Here is a 17,346-nt window from a genome sequence, read left to right on the forward strand (position 1 = left end):
AAAAAAAAAAATGCAATGAACGCTGCTGCTCAGGGCCATGAGGGCAGGCTGGTAAACATACAACGGTGTCTGTGTCCACTTGTTCTCCGGGTGAAGGACCGGTGAGATAGCTCAGCGGACTAAGCGCCTACTTAGGCAAGCACAGGGCCTAGGGTTCAATCCACATGCTGAGCCGGCCACCAAGCCCAGGCGTGGTGGTGCACGCCTGTAATCTCAGGGCTGGGGAGGCTGAACACAGGAGGATCACTACAAGTCCAAGCTGCACAGTGAGACCCTATACCAAATACATACATTTAAAAAAAGAAGCAAGCAGCAGGAACCTGATGGGCCGAGTGCACTGGAAGCATGAGGGGAGCTGGTGGGCTTTTCTCATCGCTCCTTGTGCCGTTTTTGGAGTCTCCAGCCAACAAAACCAGGCTGTTGCAGCAGAAATGCTTCAGCAAGACAGGCTTGGCTGAATCTGAATTAAAAGAATTTCCTAACAGCCTGCAAGGCCTCGACACGAGACTGGACTGCAGAGAGCACCCGTCGGATGCCGCAGGCGGCTCCCAGGGTCTGATGTCTCCGCCTCAGCGTCCACACAGGAGCTCAACAGCTCAGACCTCGCAGCGGGCGACACAGTTTCTCCAGCACACATGACGTATGTGAAAGGTGTCGCGACAGCACATCACAGCACTGCCTTGAATCTTTGGCTTCCTCACACAGTGAGCAAACTGGCAGGAGGCTGGCTGTCGCCTTCCCTTGTTGCAGGATGAAGCCAAAGGACACCTGCTGTCGTTGGATTGTTGGAGTATTCTGGGAGCAGGGCGTGAGCCCCTGACGGAGGCTTTGGCTTTCAAGTAGTTCTGGCATTCCGGAAGGAGACAGGTTACTAACCAAGGAAAAGCAGCGCGTGCCTCGTGGTTAAACTGGTCTTCGAGTGAAGTTAAACTGTTCCCTACCTGGAAATTATCTTTCACTCCTTCAAGTTTTCATTTTGATGATACATGGTTAGGTTTTTCCAAAGCAGCTTATAAAAGGAATCAGCTATAAAAATGTACATTTGTGTAAGCCTAGCCAAAATGATATAGAACACATCCACAGTTAACAGGAGTGACCTCTGATCCCTGGGCTAGGAGCACTTTGTCCTCAGCAAGGACCAGATGCCACTTCTGTCATCAGGAACAGTTTCCTGAGGCCGTTTTCGGACATTGCTTGCAGGTTTGGGGCTGCCCCTGTGTCCTGCTGTCACCCTGACACCTTCCCGTCCTGCAGGGGGACCTGACCAACCTTGTACATGGCAGCCACTGCTCCAAATACAGGCTGGCGAGGATCCCGGGCACCAACGCATTCGTCGGCATCGTCAACGAGACGTGCGACTCGCTCGCCTTCTGTGCATGCAGCATGGTGGACCGGCTCTGTCTCAACTGTCACCGGTAAAGTGGCATGGGGTGGCACTGGCCCCAAGCTTAGCTGGGCCCTACAAGGGCCTCCATAGCATGCCCAGGACAGGCGGGACGTCCGAGGGCAAGAGGGTCCCCCTGCAGGGAGGTCCAGGCCGGATGTCTGCTGTATCCTGCCACCCACAGGACGGGGACAGGCCCACTGTGCATTTAAGCCTTTCCCCTGACGTCGTTGTTTTGACGTCAGTTGTTCTACATCCCTGGTGCACGTGCAGGGGACATGGACTCTGCCTTGAAACCTCTTGCTTTCCAGGATGGAACAAAATGAGTGCGAATGCCCTTGTGAATGTCCCCTGGAGGTCAACGAGTGCACCGGCAACCTCACCAATGCAGAGAACCGGTAGGCAAGCGTGTGTGTGTGTGTGTGTGTGTGTGTGTGTGTGTGTACATGCAGTCCCTTGCATTCATACCTGCACACAAACAAAACTACTGTGCACGCCTCAGGCCGAGCTGGGAGATGCGCAGCAAACCCTTCCTTCCATGGGTGGGCCTGTTCACTGGCCAGAGGTCAAAGGTTGCAAGCTGTGAGTTTAAATTTAAATGCAATAGACATTGAGAGTGTATGTGTTGCACACCCATACAAACAAGGGCATCACAAGCATTCACAAGACACCATACTTCTCACTTTCTTTTGTGATAAGCACACAGAAACCTAACACGTGACACGGCATCGCTTATAAAGTCAAGAGCTGTGAGATAAATCGCTCTGTGCTATTCCTTCCGTAGAACAGGGGCCAGGGAGATGGCTCAGTGGAATAAGTGCTTGCCTGGCAAGCGCAGGGGACTGAGTTCAATCCCTGGTTCCCCCCCCAAAAAAAAAAAAAAACTTTCCCTAGAACTTACAGAGAGCGCCGTGTGTGGACAAGGCGTAAGTCTGTTGAGGCGTAGAACAGAGGTCCGCAGGCCCGTGCTGCTGCGGGTCGCGGGCACCTAGGAGCACGGGCTGAGCAGGAACCGGTGCTCGGTCCTGCATGCTGCCGTCACATTGAGTTAAGGAATCCGCATACACGTTTGCACGATGAGCCGGGCACAGAGGAGCCAGGTGGCTGGTACCAGGCCCCCGAGAGCGCCAGAACCGCAGCATGAGGTCACACCTGACCCGGGCCTCGCTTCCCATACAGGAACCCAAGCTGCGAGGTCCACCAGGAGCCAGTGACATACACAGCCATCGACCCTAGCCTGCAGGACGCCCTGCACCAGTGCGTCAACAGCAGATGCAGCCAGAGGCTGGAAAGCGGGTGAGCAGTGGGCAGGGGCAGGCGGTGTGCCCCACTGTACTCTCAGTCCAGGCCTTTCAGGTCTGGGTTTCCATGTCTTGATGAAGTGGAGTACAAGAAGCGGGAGAGCCAGACCTCCTGGTGTGTTCCTGTTGTTTGAGACAGGGTTCGCTGTGTAATTTGGGCTGGTGTCAGATTCCAGGATCTCTCTGCCTCAGCCTCCTGCATGCTGAGATTGCAAGCACATACCACCACACCTAGTTTGGCGTGTTCTTTAGCAGGAAAACATCGCCCCGGGGACTGTGGCCAGGACACATTAAACACTGGGAGGCTGGCGATTTGGCATCTCCCAGTGTTCCTGGGCTGACCTGGCTATCCTCACCTTCCTTTGTGCAAGCACGTCCGCACACGCAGGGCCGTGAGGCCAGTGGCCCACAGACCTTGGGGCTGCTCCCTTTGAGTGCATTAAGTGATTTTGGACAGTGCTCATTTCTCCCTGGTGTGGACGTCAGTGTCTAATCGCAAAGAGCAGTGTTACCTCACTGGGAAGCTGTGCCCCAGAATCCCAGGCTGAGGGCTCAGCGCCCTGCCCTCAGGAACACACACGTTGTCTCCGGCAGGGACTGTTTTGGGGTGCTGGACTGCGAGTGGTGTGTGGTGGACAGCGACGGCAAGACCCACCTGGACAAGTCCTACTGTGCGCCTCAGAGGGAGTGCTTCGGGGGTATCGTGGGGGCCAAGAGCCCCTACGTGGACGACCTGGGTGCCATAGGTGCGTTCACTGGGGGCCCAAAGAGCTCCACTCCTGACCCACATGCATCCTGCCCATGCCCAGGACAGAAGGCTCCAGGAGTCCTCTGTCTGACTCCCTGGGCTTCTTAGCTCAAGGTCTTTCATTTGAAAACCAAGGCCAATGGTCACCATCCAGGCTGAGGGGCTCAGGTGCGTGGATGCCAGCCCTACTGGGCTGCGGGTGGGGACAGGCACCAAGGCCACGCAACTGGGCCTTCGTGAGGTGCTCTCCGTGACTTCACACAAGGAGCACAGTGCCGGCCTTAGCGGCCTTCAGCTCCTTGCCAGCCATGCCGTGTTGTCAGGTGCATGGGGACCCCCAAACCACCAGATGCCTCAGTGTGCTGCACAGCTTGGCAGCGTCCGTGTGGGGTCCCAGCAGCTGCCAGCCATGGCTCTGTCCCTACATCTAAGAGAGCGGCCCCAGCATCTCACCACAGGGTATAGAAATCAGGCCCTTACTCTGCCTGCCCCTTCTTGCCACCTGCGCCATTCTCCTGGTGACAGCCCCTGTGCGGAGAGGGAGTCCGCATGCTTGAGTCAGTTTGACAGACCCTGAGGGTTCCTGTGGCCCTCATTTCGGCAGGCGACAGCACCCAGACACCCGTCCCCTCCTCCAAGAGCTGTTCCTGCCTGGGACCTTAGGCCCCGGGGCACAAAGCAACTCCATCTGCTCACTGGCGGCTAGATTGCTGTCGGGGACCAGGAGCTGCACGGAGCCCCCACGGCTGCCCCTGCGCCCCTTCGCGCCCCTCCCTCCGCATGCACAGTCGTAACGCGGAGGTCTGTATCTGCCAAAGGTGACGAGGTGATCACACTGAACATGATCAAGAGCGCGCCCGTGGGCCCCGTGGCCGGAGGGATAATGGGCTGCATCATGGTGCTGGTCCTGGCCGTGTACGCCTACCGCCACCAGATCCACCGCCGAAGCCACCAGCACATGTCGCCCCTCGCAGCCCAAGGTGTGTGCAGCGCGGGCCCGGGTCCCACCCCGACCCTCCCTGGGAGGTAGCAGTCTCCCCTGGGTTGTCCCAAGGCGAGAAGGACATTTGCCAGTAGTCATTCACACTTCTAAGAGGCATTAGCAGCAGGGCATGGGAGCGCACGTCTGTAATCCCAGTGCTCAGGAGGCTGAGGCAGGAGGATCCCAGCCTGAACGACATAGCAAGACCTTTTACCAGACAGCAAAACAAGCAAGCAAACAGAAAAGCAAAAGAAAGATGAGATCAGCCTGCCTCCTCCGCTTGGCTGCGTCGGCCCAGGGGCCCCACAGCCTTTCTTCACCATGTGAAGCCCACTCACCCTTTGCTGAACTGGGAACCCCTCGGTCTCTTCCTCTGCCTGGCTCCACTGCACCCTGGGGCCCCATCCGCCCTGAGCCAGTGGGCTGCACTGCGTGGGAACCCACATGTCCCTTGCACTGCCCTCGCTGTCCCTGCCACAATGTTCACCTGTGCTCACATGTGCTGGAGGCCAGTGGCCAGGGCAAAGGTCCCATGTGTGCAAGGGGTGGCCTCCCAGAAGCCCAGCACTGCCAGCGGCCCTGGAGATGGGCGGAGCCAGCTTCCTCGGGCATGAGGTCTCGCTGTGACGGCAGCCCTCCACGGCCACGGCTCACCTGGCTCAGTGCCGAGCTGAGGCAGCTGCGACAGACCGCCTGGGGCGGGGCTCCAGCAGCCACCCGCACCCCACCCAGGCACACCCCGTCCGCCCATCCTCTGTATCTGGTCTGCTGCGCGTTCTCTTTCACTGTGCTTAGACGCCAGCTCCAGGCGCCCTTGGCTTTCCTGCTGCTCCTCTGTAAAGTCAGGCGGGGGCACCAGCCGGTCGCCCCTCGTGGTTCACTCTGGGTTGGGCTCTGCCAGAGCCTGGGCCTGGTGCGCCCCTCCGTGAGCAGCTCCCCGGGACACTGTTGCCGGCACCGGTGACGGTTCCCTGCGATTAAACAGTCGTGGTTCTCTGCTTCCCGGTAGAAATGTCAGTGCGGATGTCCAACCTGGAGAACGACAGGGATGAAAGGGACGAGGACAGCCATGAGGACAGGGGCATCAGTGAGTATCCAGCGCCTCCCGCCACCACCGCAGCGCAGGCCCCAAATAGCTCTTCTGCCTCCCGTCCTTCCAGCACGTGTTAAAGTTTAGGAAGCCTCAACTCGTGGAACAGAGGAGGGCTTTGCTTTGTTTTAGAAAATCGCAGGACTTGGCCTTCTTATTCTCCGTGGCATCGAGTGCCCTGCCTGAGTGCCACGCCCTCTCCCCCTCTGGGCCTCGCTCCTGTCCCACACAGATGGGTTTATCTTCGTCCTTAACCGGCAGGGACAACAAGGGGTAAAGACAGTTCCCGGATGAAAAGTGGCCAGCTTGCCGCAGAAGGCTGGGCGCAGGCGCAGTGGTGTCCCCACCGCAGCGTGACTCCCTGTTCTTGTTCCCACAGTCAGCAACACACGCTTCATAGCCGCGGTCATCGAGCGCCATGCACACAGCCCCGAGAGGAGGCGGCGCTACTGGGGCCGGTCAGGGACAGAAAGCGACCACGGTAAGCTGGGCCTCCGCTCAGAGCACAGACAGGGCTGGGCCACCCTAGGTGGGTGCTCACCACCTCAGCCCCCGTGTGTCCAGTAACCACCTCCCAGCCCCTGGGCCTGAGCCAGGTGCCCTGCTGTACAGGTGGCTTTGGGGTCTTCTCTTTTTTTTTTTTTTTTTTTTTTTTTTTTTTTTTTTTTTTTTTTTTTTTTTTTTTTTTTTTTTTTTTTTTTTTTTTTTTTTTGGCGGAACCAGGGATTGAACTCAGGCCCTTGCGCTTGCCAAGGAAGTGTTTATTCCATTAGCCATCTTCCCGGCCCCCTTTTTTTTGGGGGGGGGTCTTCTTTAGGGTCACATGGACCACACAGTCTCCACTGCCTCCTCTCTCCTCTTGGTCCTGCCATCTGAGGTGACATTAGAGCCATCCCACTAGGGTATGGGCTATGAGAGGCTAAGGCAGGAGGACAGCAAGCCGGAGACCAGATCATGTCTCAAAGCGACGCACACCCGAGTTGGACCCCCAGACATGTGCTCTTGGGGACCCACAAGCGGCCACGCTGCGCTGCCCTCTGGCATTTTGCTCCCCCCATCTCGGCTCTGTCCTGGAGACACAGGAGACCCTGCTGGGGAAACATCACTGAGCCTTGAAAGGACTGGGGTCAGGTCACGATGTCGCACAGGCTGTCCTCAAACTCACCTCGATCTCCCGCCTCGCCTCCCGGGAGCTGGGGTCACAGGTGGAGAGCCCAGGAACCCCGGATGTTAGCAGTGACAGCAGCTCTGTGCATGAGTTGCGGGGCTCCACAGAGCGCAGCAGGACAGGCAGGCCGCGTGGCCTGAGAGCAGAAGCCCCTGTCCTGACCCACAACCTGTCACCTGCTCGGGTCACAGAGGATTGCAGATGTCTCCTGGCCATGACCACCAGTGCCCCTGTCCCACAGAGCTTTCTGCTGTTTAAGCCAGCAATCAAATGTTCCAGAAGTGGTTGTTTTCCTCCCAGAGCCAGGCCCTGTCCTGCATGCATAAACGACGTCCTTAAGCCTTTGGAGTCGGCTCTGTCGCCCCATCCTGAAAGCGCAGGCAGCCGGCTGCCAGGCTGGGGCTCCCTGTAGGAGGTAGGAGCGGCGGAGTCTGCAACGAAGCGAGTCTTCCCTGGGCTGTGCAGCCTGCACATCTCTATGGAAAGCCCATGCAGAGCTTAAATTTTTTAATTTCTTGTCCTCTTAGCTTTTTTCCCCAAAACAACCCTTTGAACCTGCACGGGTTCCTTCAGCCAGGAGCGCCTGCTTCTCTGAATGATAAAACAGGTCAGGGCTACTAAAGTTCAGCAGAAATCATTTCGCATGCAGAGGAGGACTGAATCCCCCCCCAGCACATCAGTGCCAGGCTGGGGTTCTGAGTGGGCTCCTGGTTCTGGCATGCGGCGGAGCAAGGCTGAGACGAAAGTATCGGGCCGTGTCTGAACACCGAGCTCTGGCCCAGGGATGGGACTTGGTTTTCGCAGTAATTGCCTTCCTGTTGTCCTTGTGGAGTGGGACTGTTCACGCAGACGCCAGGGGAAGTGGGAGCCCTGGTGTGGCACACTCCAAGTGTGCGCACAGGGAGCCGCCTCCTGTGGTCAGCTCCGTGTACCTGCAGGGTGGGTCCTGGAGGGGTGGCACCAAAGTAGTGCCCTGTGACTCTGAGAGAATAAGTGGCACACACAGGGTCAGAAGGAAGGCTGCCCAGTGGCATATGCTCCTGGGTGGAGACCGAGGCGTGTGTAAGCTCTGTGCAGGGACCAGAGATGAGAGGCTTGTCATTTCATCCAGGCAGGGAGATGCAAGGCAGGACTTCCAGAGACAGGCCAAGCCCCCTGGAGTGAACTCCAGCACCCTCGGGTTTGGTTTGGTTTTGATTTTGTCTTTTTAAGACAGGGTCTTGCTATGCAGTTCAGGCTGGCCTTGAGCTCACTTGCAGCCTAGGCTGGTCTTGCCCTCACACTGATCTTCCTGCCTCAGCCTCCTGAGTGCTGGGATTGCAGGCGTGTGCCACTATGCCCCGGTGCTTTGTTTTTTGTTTTTTGTTTTTAGCAAGTTCTTGAGACCATAGTGAATTACTTTGGACTTCAGCTTCCAGACACGTAAAAGTGTAAGAAGTTGGCTGTGGGTGCCACAGGCCTGTAATCCCAGCACTCTAGGAAGTGAGGCAAGAGGATCATAAGTTTGAGCCCAGCCCGGACATCCTCGTGACTTAATGAGACCCTGTCTCAGAAATAAAAAATAAAGGGAGTTGGGAGTGTAGCTCAGTGCAAAGGTCCCCATACTATCGAAAATAATATTGGGGTTGATTCCCCAATAATGTCACAAAATAGTTCCGCCCCAACAACCGTTGAAGAACCGTTATCATGGCCCTCCGCTATCCCATGGCTGTGGGCTTCAGCAAAGGCCACAAGGTGACTAAGAATGTGAGCAAACCGAGGCACAGCTGCTGTCCCGGACGCCTCACCAAACACACCAACTTTGTGTGGGACGTGATCCGGGAGGTGTGCGGCTTCGCCCCCTACGAGCGAGCGCTCTGCCATGGAGCTGCTCAAGGTCTCCAAGGACAAGCGCACCCTCAAGTTCATCAAGAAAAGGGTGGGGACGCACATCGGAGCCAAGAGGAAGCGTGAGGAGCTGAGCAACGTGCTGGCCGCCATGAGGAAGGCAGCTGCCAAGAAGGACTGAGCCCCTCCGGAATAAAGCTTTGCAGAAAAAAAAATAAAATGAAATAATATCACAAAATAAATGGATTAAAAAGTCCTCCATTGCCAGGCATGGTGGTGCATGCCTGTGGAATCCCAGCACTTGGGAGGCTGAGGCAGGACAATTGTGAGTTCAAGACCAGCCTCAGCTACAAAGTGAGCTCAAGGCCAGTGAGAACTGCGTATGGAGACCCTGCCTCAAAAAGACAAAAAAAAAAAAAAAGTCTTCCATAATAAATTCAAGAGGACTAAAGGAAATAGTGTAAGGCCTGGAGCCCTGGGTTCACCTCTGCCGTCCTGCTGCTCCACTCTGGAGGAATTTCTAGTCCAGGAGGAAACCCCAAGCAAAGGCAGGATTCCGATCCTGGCCTCAGGCAAATTACGCCAGCTTACTCGGAGTAGACCAGCAGGAGCAGGTGCTCGCTATCGCCGGAAGCCGGGCTGGATCTGATAGGACTGCGGCGCCCGAGAGGCTTTCCCCGGAGCGCTTGCTTGTGACGTGCAGAAGCAGCTGAAATGTGTGAACAGAGCGCCCATAAGGCCCAGGTGCTGATGTCCCCAGAATTAAAGCCAAAGGTCACCAAGCTCAGTGTAGAAACTACAGGCTGAAGTAGCATTTTGTGTTTTAAAGGAATCTAATTTGAACTTTGGCATCTTAGAAAACAAGCCGCTGGGGCTGCGAAGCGTGGTGAAGGGCTCGCCCAGCATGCGCAAGGCCCGGGTTCCATCCGGGCACTGCAAGGAATGCGCAAGGAAACAGCGCTCATGTCTGTCATCCGCAGCCGCGCGTCCCCTTTGTTTCCTTTTCTTCCCTCCCTGCCCTCACCGAGCTGGGATCCTGCTGGGTTCCCCCACCAGGCAGTAACTGCATCAGCCCCTTTGCCTGTTTGCCTGGTGTTTCTCTTGAAAATGTCCTGTGTGCTCTCAACCACCGGCCAGTTTTTAAGCACATGTGGGGGCGCCGGCCTACAATCCCAGGCAGGGCAGCGCGCGGGATCAGAGGGCTCTGCACGCCATGCTGAGCTAGAAGGGCAGTTTCCCCTGCCTCTGGGCCCGTCTCGAAGAGCCTGAAGGAGGGGTAAGAGCCAATCCGCCTGCAATTACTCGGCATGGCCACTAGATGGTGCGGGAGTCCCGGGAGGGACCAGAGGGCACTTGCTGGTTTCCTAGCAACCGTCAGATAAATAAAGAGAAACAAGTAGAAAGCCAAAGCGCAAATGCCTGATCCGAGCTCTGTCCCCCTTTATGGACGTCTGGCCTCCTTCCTGGAGCCGGTTTCTGCCTCAGATCCTCTCCATATGCCTTTGACAGTGTCAGCAGAGCTCCGTGTTTCCGCAGCACGTCCTCCCCTCGGTTGAGCAGCCAGCGCGTGGAGGAGCCAGTGAGAAAATGCGTCTGTCCTTCTGCGTACGCCCTGCCGCCCCTGCTCCACCCTCCAGACCTGGATTGCGAGAGAGTTTGAAATCACGAGGCTGCACCGGCCTCACCACAGGGAAATTGAGTGGAACTGCCGTGGAACAAGGGTTGGCTTCGGGGGATCCCCGCTGGAGTTCTCCTTGAGGAGCAGAGTGCCCCCATCCCAGCAGAGCGGCCCCAGGGCCAGTGGAGACCCACTCCGAGCCCCCATCCACCCACCCCGCAGCCACGAGTCAGGGCCAGGCCTGGGAGCACTGCGTGGCTTTCTCATTAAATAAGAGGAAGGGCCACTGTCAGGCAAGGCCGCCAAGACAGCGGCACAGAGACTCACCGAATGCCGGGCCCAGTGGTGTACACCTGGGATCCTGGCACGCTGGAGGCTGAGGCAGGAGGATCCCAAGTTCGAGTCCATGCTTGGCCCCTTAGCCACTCAGCACAGTGCTGCTTTGGAGTGGGCTCAGCTGTACCTGCGTGTGGTCACTGAGGGCTGAGAGCCTGTAGCCGTGCTTGAGTCCTAGGCTTCACACCGCCACACATCTCTGGTTGCCACCTCTCCACACTAGGCAATGGTGTCACTGCGTCCCAGGCCCTAACCCCAAAACACAGACCTCCAAGGACGTCCCACCCTGACACACTGCACCGAAGGCCACACCTCCACACCCCACCCTGCAGCCTCTGGTGGCCTCCCTCTCCACATGCCTGCCTGCCCACCCAGGGCCACCCTGCTCTTCTGCTCTGCCCACCACTCACACTCCTGTCCCTGCACAGAAGACCGCTGAAGTGGGAGCCTGTGAGGCTGCTTCTCCCACTAGAATCAGCCTTGCGGTGAACCCCAGGCTCTGATGGCCATTCTGTGAGCATCAGCCCGTGTCTGTGGCCAGGCCACGGGAGGGAGGGTACTGTTTACGTGGCCCGCAGCCACGTATCCTTGAGTGGCCTGTGCTTGGCTGTATTTCTCACATGCACAGCCTGTCCTCCCACAGGACCAGGTTTGGATCTCGGGGCCTGAGAAACCCGCACCGTGTGGCTAAGTGACAGCTGTCAGGCGTCACCATCCTCCACACCCCCAGTTCCACTGCTTACTCCCCTCCTTGCAAGGCAGACTACACTACTGCCTTGTGGCAATGTGGGAGCGGGGAGGGCCACAGTGGCCTCGGGCTGTGTCCAGCACCTGGCCTCGCTGCAGGCCCATCCTGCTCTGTGCCTTCGCTGGCCCATGACTATTGCCGACTCTGATTTCTTTTCAGATAAAGAAAAATCTCAAATTCTGATTCCAGGCAGCGGGTCCAAGGAAGCAGGCCTGCTTATCTGAGGGCAGCGGGGCCAGGGAGGGTATTTCCGGTTTCCAAGTTCTGTTGGCTTGGGGATCTGGAGGGAGGGCTTCTTTTTCTTTTGTTTTTCTCCATCCTTCCTTGGTCACCTGACATGACTGTGCAGGCAGATAGGATGCCACACACCTGTGATCTCGGCGCTGGGGAGGCTGAGGCAGGAAGCTCCCCAGGAGTTCTAGGCCAGCTTGGGCTACGTCGTGAGACCCTGTCTCAAAAAACAAAACACAGGGGCGGGGAAGATAGCTCAGTAGAATAAGTGCTTGCCTGGCAAGAATAAGGGCCTGAGTTCAATCCCTGGTTACACAAAAAAATTAATAATAAAAATTTTAAAAAACAAAATTTATGCATTTATGATGTAGCTGTTTTTAGAAAAACCTCTTGGTGTTAGAGCTCTAAAATGAAGCAGCCGTGGCATGCACTGACACGCACCAGCGTGTGCGCCTGTGTGGCACAGAGTCAGGCCTTCCTCCGCTGCCACTCCGCTCACCGCAAACCCCTCTGCCATCTCCTAGGGTACAGCACCATGAGCCCCCAGGAGGACAGTGAGAACCCACCATGCAACAACGACCCCCTGTCTGCAGGGGTGGATGTCGGCAACCACGACGAGGACCTGGACCTGGACGCCCCGCCACAGACCGCAGCCCTCCTGAGCCACAAGTTCCACCACTGCCACCCGCACCACAGCCACTGCCTGCAGGCAGCTGTGACCGTGCACACCGTGGACGCAGAGTGCTGACCTCAGTGGGCACGGGGGACAACATGAGACCCACAGCAAGAGCTGTGGCATGTGAGCTGGGCCAGAGCAGGGACCCCACTCCACTTCCTGGCGTGGACCAGAGGACGTGGATGAGGCCGCAGGGTGGGCTGATGAGTGGCCCTCGCTGTGCTCATGGACAGAGCAGAAGGCAGAGCTCCGAAGGGGTCAGGGCCGAGGCCAAGGTGCATTCCCCGGAGCTGGCCTGGGCTCTGTCACTGGTCGAGGGGAGAGTGACAGAGACCCTGGGCACTAGCTGTCACTACCCCAGACCCAGCTGTGAGTCCCTGCAGCCCCTGGAGACCATGATCGCTGTGTGGAACTCATGCCAAGCTGCAACAATGCATCTCAAAATTTCTAAGGAAAGGATTATTTTTCTACTATTTATTGAACTTTTCAAACATTCTCAGACTTTGAAGCAAGGCCTGGAGCCAGGAGACGCGTCCAGCGAGCTCCCGAGCCCGTGCGTGTGTGGCACAGCTCCTGGCTGGCGGTTCTGCTTCTCCGTAACTGACCCGCACCCCGCTGCCTGCTGCGCCACCAGACGGGGGAGCGAACGACCTCGCTCTGTGACTCGGGGACAGTGTTTCCGGAGATGCAGCTCTCCACGCAGCCGTGCTCCTGCCAGAGCCGGGAGGGGCAGAGGAACCCCAGCGGCTCTAAAGCAAGTGTTCCATTTCTTTGTCGTTCATTTTCACTTTCTTAGATTTCTACGAAACCTTATATCACAACCCCAGCCCTCCCGCTGCGGGAGGCTTGGGTTTCTTCTCGTTTTAAAGACGATGCATTTTACAATGTCCCGTTTTTGAGAATTGAACACGAGGGGAGGTGTTTTAAAATTGTGAAATTTGGCTTCTTAATGAAAGATTTCTTTTGAAATCAGGGTGAAAAGCTGCAGCCAGGTACCCAGGAGGTCAGCACCAAACCGCTCAGTTCAGGCAAAGATTAACCCAATCCGGCCACTGCGCCCGTGGCACGGTACTTTTAAAGTAGTGTCCTAATGACAGATGTATCTTAGATTCACATTTTGTGACTCAGCTATGTTATGAAGACATTCTTGCACCGTGCGTGTGGTAAATCTCCATTTATATGTAGTTGGGAAAAAAATTCACTGAATAATGTTTTAATGATAGGCTATTCTGATATCATGTAAAAACAATTGGGCCTTCCTCAGTCCAGACGGTAACCTCTGTATGTGCTATCCGGACCCCCTTCATCCTGTGTATAAAATTGCAGTCTAGTGAAATAAATTGTATGCCTCGGCTGTTGCAGCGTAGTTTCCTGGCCGCCTCGTCCTGCGTGGCTCAGCTGAGCTCTCCTCTGCTCCGGGCCAGCTCCAGCTGATCAGCTCAGACCCGCACAGCAGGGCAGGGATCAGGTGGACAGAATGCAGAGCAAGCCTTTGAAGCTCTGGTGTCTCATCCTGCCTGAGCTGCCACACCTGCGTCTCTGGTGTTAGGTGGGCTTCTCTACGCCGGAGAGCCTGCGTGGCTCCCTGACTTCGCAGCGCAGTAAGCTCCGTGGGCTGCTATTTTGTTTTGGTTTTGCCCTAAAGGTAAGCAGGTCTGTATTATAAAGCTAACTTCTTTTTTAAAATTATTTTTATTTTGCAGATTTTGAAACAGAGTCTCGGGTCTAGGGAGATAGCTCAGTAGAATAAGCACTTGCCTGGCAAGTGCAAGGGCCTGAGTTCAATCCCTGGTTCCGCCAAAAAAAAGAAAGAAAAGAAAAAGTATCTCACTCTGCAGTCCAAGCTGGCATTGAACTTGCAGCGATCCTCCTGCCTCAGTGTTCCAGGTGCTGGCTGGGATTACAGGGGTGCATCTCTATGCCCGGTTCTAAAGCTAATTAAGGGGAGGAGGGTGGAAGGATTGGAGTGGAGACTTAATGTTTTCAAGAAAAGAAGAACAAACCTTGAGGAGCTTAAAAAACAAAATATGGGGCCAGTAGAACAGCTCAGCGGATTAAAGGGCCTGCAAGCAGGCACAGGGGCTGGAGATTCAATCCCTGGGCCTGCCATGCTGGTCCCGCCCCCAGGGCACACTAAAACAGCAATTGAGACGGCATGGTGGTGCGCGCCTGTAATCCCAGCTCTTGGGAGGATGTAAATAGGAGAATCACTATGATTCTGATCTAGTAGTGAGACCCTGAACACCTTTTTAGACCCTTCCCCAAAATAAAATTTAAAAGAAGTACAGTCTAGTGCAGCGCAGGAAGGAATCCCTTTGGTATCTTTTGCAGTAAAACTTCTTATCCTGAACTCCAGGGAAGAAACTGAGTGCATACACCTGAGCAAGAAAATATACCGCAGTCTGAAAGAGCCAGTGGAATGTGACAGAGATGTGTGATGCTTGGGTTAAAGTTTTGATCTAGCCAGGCATGGTGCCGTGTGCGTGTGTGTAGCCCCTGTCCTGAGCGGCTGAGGCAGGAGAATCGCAAGTTCAAACCCATCCTGAGCAAATTCGCAAGAGAGTCTTGGGTTCAGTCGCCAGCACCACCAAAAGATTTTTACAAAATCGACCTTTCAGGTAATCTTTTCTCGCCTAAGCATTCCGTGTAGGGTGAGGCCTGGGGGCTTCGGCAGTGGCAGCGGCGGCAGTGGCAGCGGCGGCAGTGGTGGTGGTAGCGTTTGTGCAGCTTCTGCTTTGGGAAACCTCTGTGTCCGATCCATCTCTGCCTCCTGGATGGCCATGTTCTGGGTCACTCCCTCCAGAGCAAGAAGTAAGTCTCCTGTCTGCAGCCCAATCCAGTGGTGAGGGCTGGGAGGCCCTTGCCACATTGGTTCATGGCTTCTGAAACTTTGGAAGCCAACAGCGTTTTTTTGTGGTTGTTGCTCGTTCGCTTGCTTTAATCTGGATGCTCAAGGGCACCTTGTTAGGTACATGTTTGTGACTCAGATGGGCTCCTTCGCCAGGGTGGGAACACCGTCCAGGAGCCCGAGAGCCATCCTCGCTGGTTCCTCCCAAGTCTGCATGAACCATCAGAGCCTCCAGTGTCCAGGTTTCCACATTTAAAAAGTCAGTTGGGACACATCCCTGTACCTTTCACCTCTGACCATGAGCTGGCCTGCTGACAACCAAGTGGGCTGTGTGCCCCCGGCAGGTCATGAGACTCTTCTGGCTCTCTCCCAGCCTCTCATCAAGCTTAAACTGCTCTTTAGGGCCGCTTCTCTACCTGTATTTCCTTCTTGCTTCTTCCTGCGGAACCAGGGATTGAACTCAGGCCTTTGCACTTACCAGGGAAGCACTTATTCCACTGAGCCATCTCCCCAGCCCCTACCCCTGTATTTCTTGTTCCTCTCTTTTTCATGCATTGCTATTCCTCCCCCTGAGAACTGTTCATTTAAATTTTCCCCCTTGACCTGGTGTGGAGGTGCACACCTGTCTTCCCAGCACTCAAGACACTGAGATAAGAGGATCGCTGTGCGTTCCAGGCCAGCCTAGGCTGCCCAATGTGTTCAAGGTTGGCCTGCGACTAGGAGAAGGGCTGTGTTGGGCAGAGCTGTCCTGCAGGGGCACAGGTATAGACTCATCTGACCTTTCCTGGGTTTCCTCTTGTACCTGGTTCCGGCCTCAGCCCCCACCTGGCTTCTAGTGTCACCCGCCCTGGGTCTGATGCTGCCCTCTCTTCGCCTGGAAGCAAAGCCAGACCTGCGTTCCTGGCTCATCGGGCCTTGGATTCCCCACCTCTGGCCAGCAAATCACCAGGGCTGATGTGTGACTGACCACATCCCTCACGCACAGCCTCCTGCCTTGCATATGTGCATTTGCCTGTGTGTGCGCGCACGTGTGCACATGTGTGTGAGGGTGCATGGCTGGTTTGCAAGCCTCTGTCTACACCACCCCTGGACCAGAGGCCTCTGAGCCACTTTCTCCCTGTTCTCCCCTAACACACTTGACAGATGCGGGTGCCGGGCGAGGTGTGCACAGAGCTGAGACCCTGTCTGCCTTGCCCAGCCTAGAAGAGGTGATAACCGCAGACTCCAGGCTCCAGTGCAAGCTCCAACCCTGGCCGGGTTGGTCCCCTGGAGAGGTTCAGGGAGCCGGCTGCAGGTCAGCAGTGCAGTGCGGCCCTCCTGCGGCCCCAGACGCAGCGATGTGAGGACTGTGGCAGAGCGGGTGGCAGCCACTTCCGCCCACAGCCCCAGGGCGGCTCTGACTGCACACTGGAGGGCAGGGGAGAGCAGGACAGGGCGCCACTGGCCGCTAGTTCGGCCACTGACCTCGGGGTCCACTTAGGCAAGATCATCACCTGGGAGCGGCATCTCACCAAGCAGGGCGGCAAATGGGGGGGACCAGCAGTGGGTGGGCTGTGGGCAGGCGATACCCTAGCTCCAGAGTCATGCCCACAAGAAGCCTCCAAGTGATGCGCACTGGGCCTGCTGCCTTGGACCTCACAGGGGACAGGAGGGCTTTGAGGGTGAGGGTCAGAGCCGGGAGCTGGGCCAGGATGTGAGGACGCAGAGCAGGCGGGGCTTGGGGAAAGACCGCCCAGAGCCAGAAGAGACAGCAGAGCAACCACTGGACGGGTAGACCAGAAGCCTCTGCCGGGCTGCAGCCAGGTAGATGACAAAGGAGTGGAGGGCAGGGGCCAGTGCCCCTGGCGACCCCACGGCCGCTGGAGGTGACTACACTGGGCGCTGGCCCTCCCACACCTTGGTGGTAGCTGCGTCCCAGTGAGCAGCGGAGGAATCCGGCTAGAAACACGAGAGGCCTGCTGCCTCCTCTTGGAGGCCTGGAGCCTGGGCCCGTGGGGCCTGGATGCTCGTGAAAACTTCAATTTCCAAGTCCATGATAGCTGTAATGAAAGGCTTGTGTGCCGAAATCACATGAACAGCAGTGAAGGCCGTGCATGCGGCTCACTGGTGTCTCTAAAATGCGTGCTTCAGCAATTAGCAGGCAGGCTCCTGGGACGTCGATGCCGCAGTTGTTTTCACTGCGGCTTTGGGTCTCACTGTGCAGGCCAGGCTGGCCTCCAGCTTGCAGCGATCCTCAGCTCCGGAGTGCCGGCATGACAGGTGTGCGCGCCACACCCCGCGCAGCATCTACAGCAGGTTGTACTAGCAAATCGTGCAGTTACAGGTTTGGAAATTTATTATGTTAGTTGTCATAAAATATCTTAAGAACATAGTTTTAGTCATAGGCCTC

General features: G+C 56.4%; 1 protein-coding gene across 2 annotated transcripts in view; it reads left to right on the forward strand.

Moving 5' to 3' along the window:
• Cachd1 (cache domain containing 1) overlaps nt 1-13,444 on the forward strand; it is a 173,811-nt gene extending 160,367 nt beyond the window's left edge. For both annotated transcript variants that reach the window (XM_004633970.2, XM_023718297.1), the window contains 8 exons: nt 1,255-1,415; nt 1,696-1,782; nt 2,564-2,680; nt 3,280-3,431; nt 4,252-4,413; nt 5,425-5,502; nt 5,885-5,986; nt 11,958-13,444. In XM_004633970.2, the coding sequence (XP_004634027.2) occupies nt 1,255-1,415; nt 1,696-1,782; nt 2,564-2,680; nt 3,280-3,431; nt 4,252-4,413; nt 5,425-5,502; nt 5,885-5,986; nt 11,958-12,181 (1,083 nt within the window). In that variant the 3' untranslated portion in view covers nt 12,182-13,444. The remainder of the gene's footprint in view (nt 1-1,254; nt 1,416-1,695; nt 1,783-2,563; nt 2,681-3,279; nt 3,432-4,251; nt 4,414-5,424; nt 5,503-5,884; nt 5,987-11,957) is intronic.
• Nucleotides 13,445-17,346: the final 3,902 nt, after the last annotated feature.

This window comes from Octodon degus, unplaced genomic scaffold (assembly GCF_000260255.1).
Source record: "Octodon degus isolate 3935 unplaced genomic scaffold, OctDeg1.0 scaffold00057, whole genome shotgun sequence".
NCBI lineage: Eukaryota > Metazoa > Chordata > Mammalia > Rodentia > Octodontidae > Octodon > Octodon degus.